Source organism: Phalangium opilio, unplaced genomic scaffold (assembly GCF_054372755.1).
Source record: "Phalangium opilio isolate 3A_F unplaced genomic scaffold, DU_Popi_V2 ptg000088l_1, whole genome shotgun sequence".
NCBI lineage: Eukaryota > Metazoa > Arthropoda > Arachnida > Opiliones > Phalangiidae > Phalangium > Phalangium opilio.
Window position 1 is genome coordinate 3,559,638 of NW_028324193.1, and position 4,183 is coordinate 3,563,820.

A 4,183-nucleotide genomic window follows, 5' to 3' on the forward strand; every position below is an offset into this window, starting at 1 on the left:
TATTATCAAATAATGATCAAATTCCATTTGATGGGGAGTGATATTATCAAATATGGATCAAATTCCATTTGATAAGGAGTGATATTATCAAATATGGATCAAATTTTGATTCATAGAAACAGATATTATCAAATATGGGTCAAATTTTCTTTCATAGAAACGGATATTATCAAATACGGATCAAATGTCGTTTGATAGGAAGGGAAAGAATCAAACAATGATCAACTTCTATTTGATAGGGAAAGATATTATCAAAAAATGATCAAAGTCAGATCCAACCACCTTATCAAATTGTTATTTTATCAAACGTTCTATTTTTGGAAACATTTTTGATCAAATTCTTAAAATTTGGTCAAGGTATTTTCGTAAGGGTCTATCTGGATGTCCTTCTCCGATGCAAGCGGATAACGTGACCACAAAAACCGGACCGAATCTTGGTCTTCCTTTTTAAGCGAAACTTGAAGAAACGCTTGTTCGACGTCAGCTATGAAGGCAACCATGTAAATTCGGAATCTTGTCAGGACGTCCAATAAATCTGGGTTCATATTTGGTCCAGATAAAAGGCATTCATTCAAGGATGGGCTTCCAGGCTCATGTGAGGAGCCATCGAACACGATTCGAACCTTTGTCGTTGAACGCTCTTCTTTGATCACTGGTTGATGTGGTAAATAGAATAGCCATGTGTTATTTAATGGAGGAGTTTCAGGGCGGACTAGTTCAATCATTCCCTTCTGAAGATAGTCGTCAATGATAGTTTGGTACTTCAACAAGAGTAACGGATTCCTTTTTAAATCTTCTGGTTAGGCTGACGAGTCTCCTTTTCGCGCCGACATAATTACTTGAGAGCTCTTCATGGTGATCCTTCCACAATAAAGGAGCCTCATATCTTCCATCAACAAGAGTAACGGATCCCTTTTAAATCTTCTGGTTAGGCTGACGAGTCTCCTTTTCGCGCCGACATAATTACTTGAGAGCTCTTCATGGTGATCCTTCCACAATAAAGGAGCCTCATATCTTCCATTGACGAATCTGATCCCCTTTTCCAGTTTACCCACTGTTTCTTCGTGAAGGATTGTTGGCTGAACTCCAGTCTCTGTGATTCCAATGGATTCTAACTCCCAGTGTGCTCGTAGAATTTTTGAGATGTCATCTTCGTTTGCTATGATCTTCGAAACTAGTACTGTTGATGATTGAGAGACAACTTGCATACCTAGGACCGACGAAGGACCGTGGACCAGCCACCCTAATTCGCTTTCGATTGCAACCAAATTTTCGTTAAGTCGTTCGATGTTGCCGCTCATTATTTTCCAGTAATAATCGGCTCCTATTAGGATTATTAATTCATCACCACAGGTTCGGTTCTTTGGTACTTGGTCGGCTAATTGAAAGCCTTTTGATCCTATCATCTTCCTTATTGTATGTCCAGGGACTTCTACTAATGCTGATGTGATTTCTGGAGATTCGACTGCTTCGATATCGATTGTTTTGTTGTTGTAAAGACTAGTGAGAGAAACTTTGACTCTTCGGCATCTCACTGGTTCCGGGTCTTCTCCGCCAAATGCATGGATGTGCAACAATTCTTCAGCAACGACTGGAAGACCAAGCTCTTGAGAGGTCTTTCGTTTAATAAATGTCCGCAGGCTACCACCGTCGAGAAGAATCCGGACTAATTTTTCCCTTTTTCCATAAGTGATTTTGGCTATCGCTGTTTGAAGCAGGATGGTATTCTTTCCCATCAGTGTGGTCGCTGAGACAACTGTGGCTCCCTTCGTTCTTTCTTCCGGTTTGCGATATTCACTACAAACAGAGATGTGGTGTCTTCTTAGGCATTTCGTACAAGTCGTTTTCACGCGCCATTCACGTGCTAAGTGCCGTCCATTGACGCAGATAAAACAACGTCCCTTTTTCTTGAGGACAGCTTTCCTGTGTTTTACTTCTTCAACTTTGCTGCAGTTTTCTGATTTATGATTTTCGTCGTCACAAAATAAGCATACTTCAACTGGATGTGAGGCTGTGTTCAAGGCAGCAGCTGATTGATTTGAAGGTGTCTTGTAGATAGACTTGTAAGGTTTGTGTTCAGATGGTTTAGCGTGCTTTCGTGAATCTTCATACTCCTGAATGTAGGACAGGCACCTTTCTCGACTTTCAACTTCATGACGGATGAATTCAAGGATCTGAGAAACGTCGTCTTCGGCTTCTGGTTGTTTTCTTCTACAGTACTCCAAGGAGATGTCCGGTGGGACCAACTTCAAGATAATAGATCCTATCACGCCTCCAGATTTTCCTTCAGCTTCTCCAAGATTGATGAGGCTTCTAACTTCAATTTCACATTGGTCATAAAGACGTCTTAAGGATGCAATATCGCTTGATCTTTTAACAGGTACTATATCCAAGAGTCGATTGTTGTGAATGTTCCTGAGATTGACCTTCTGCCCAAACCGGTTGGTAAGATTCATGATTGCCTCTTCATAGTTTCCGTCGCTTAAGGTTAGACCAGTGATGGAGCTGAGTGCCGTACCTCCGAGATAGGACTTTAAGTACACAAACTTGTCCACCGGTCGTAGGGTTTCGTTCTTGTGTACAGCAACCTCGTATTGAGGCCAAAAATCCATCCATTTACTATGTTCTCCATAAAATTTCTTCAGTTCTAATTTCGGTAGTCTTGTCGTCATTGTCGGTTGGTGTAATCTTTGACTTTCGCTTCCTAATACGGTTTCTTCGCTCGCCGTGCTATTCATTCTTCGATTAACTCGAATATCGATATTGGGCCTCATCGCTCGCTTAATTCTCGCCTTGCAGTTGATAATTTTCTCCTCGTATCCTTCTGATTCGCACATATCGCTTTCGAGTTCTTCATCATCGAAAAGGGTATTTTCGATTTCATTATTCATGACCTTCAGTAATGAATATTTAGCCTCAATTTGTTCCATTAAGTTGTCCAAAGTATCTGAGGAAATTTCTTCTTCTTCGTCGAAAAGCTTGTTTATCTTGTTGACTAATTTGGTTACCATTCGTCGTTGCACCACTCGTTTCTTTTTAGCTTGTTCCAAAGTTCTTTCAGCTGATTCGGCCATCTTAAACGCGTCGTGTTCCGTAAGGTTTCTCAAGGTTTCTAATCCGTATACTAGACCGTGATTCAATCGCGACTAGCCTTCTGATAATCTTCTATATTCTCCCGGGTTTCGGCACCATTTAATATTTTGAGAAAACCACACAATGAATTTAAAATTAACTACGATAGTTTATTTCATTCTATTTACAAGAGCTAAAATTTACAACGCGTCAGTTATGAAACTCAAATTAAAACAACAGCCGTTCTTATCTTTTCAGTCTAAGATTACAACTCGGTTATCAAATTGCTTTGGTCCCATTGAACAGAATTCCCATTCGACAGAAGGGGGTTTTTTTTGGGGTCCCATTCGACCGAACGTAGCCAAAGGTGCGATTTTATTATAGTCCCATTGGACCGAAATTCTATTGAACTGGAAGAAGACATACTGTGTGGTTTTGCATTAAATATATTTTTAATTTCACAACTTATTATTGTTAAAATAAATGTGAGTTGAAAATGTATTACTGCACTTAACTACGTTTTAATTACGGTGAACCTCACCTACCCTAGCCTAACCTAACCTAACCTAACCAAACGTAACCTAACCTAACCTAACCCAACCCAACCTTGTTTGGAGGTAAAAAGATTATTTATATGAGTATTAAAAGCCCGCCTCTTACCACGAACAATTTATTAGAAATAATAGAAATATTTTGGAAAAGACGTCAGATAATTAATTGGAGAATATTTTGGAAAAGGTTGCAGCTAATTAATAGGAGAATATTTTGGAAAAGGTGGCAGCTAATTAATAGGAAAATCTTTTGGAAAAGGTGGCAGCTAATTAATAGGAGAATATTTTAGAAAAGGTGGTAGCTAATTAAAAGGAGATAATTTTGGAAAATGTGGCAGCTAATTAGTAGGAGAATGTTTTGGAAAAGGTTGCAGCTAATTAATAGGAGAATATTTTGGAAAAGGTGGCAGCTAATTAATAGGAGAATGTTTTGGAAAAGGTGGTAGCTAATTAAAAGGAGAATATTTTGGGAAAGGTGGTAGCTAGTTAAAAGGAGAATATTTTGGAAAATGTGGTAGCTAATTAGTAGGAGAATGTTTTGGAAAAGGTTGCAGCTAATT

General features: G+C 39.0%; 1 protein-coding gene across 1 annotated transcript; it reads right to left on the reverse strand.

The window, feature by feature from the left end:
• Positions 1 to 341: 341 nt before the first annotated feature.
• On the reverse strand, positions 342 to 3,074 carry LOC149649108 (uncharacterized). Its single transcript, XM_089849444.1, has 2 exons — positions 840 to 3,074; positions 342 to 761 (listed from the first exon to the last, which is right to left on the reverse strand). The coding sequence occupies exons 1-2, from the start codon at positions 3,072 to 3,074 to the stop codon at positions 342 to 344; spliced, it is 2,655 nt and encodes an 884-aa protein (XP_089705570.1).
• Between the last annotated feature and the right edge of the window lie 1,109 nt (positions 3,075 to 4,183).

Bases quoted from the DNA above. Each gene is read 5' to 3' on its own strand.
- LOC149649108 (XM_089849444.1), bottom strand. From the start codon at position 3,074: ATGGCCGAATCAGCTGAAAGAACTTTGGAACAAGCTAAAAAGAAACGA. The intron at 762-839 runs GTAATTATGTCG...CTCTTGTTGAAG, and splicing joins TCACCATGAAGAGCTCTCAA to TACCAAACTATCATTGACGA.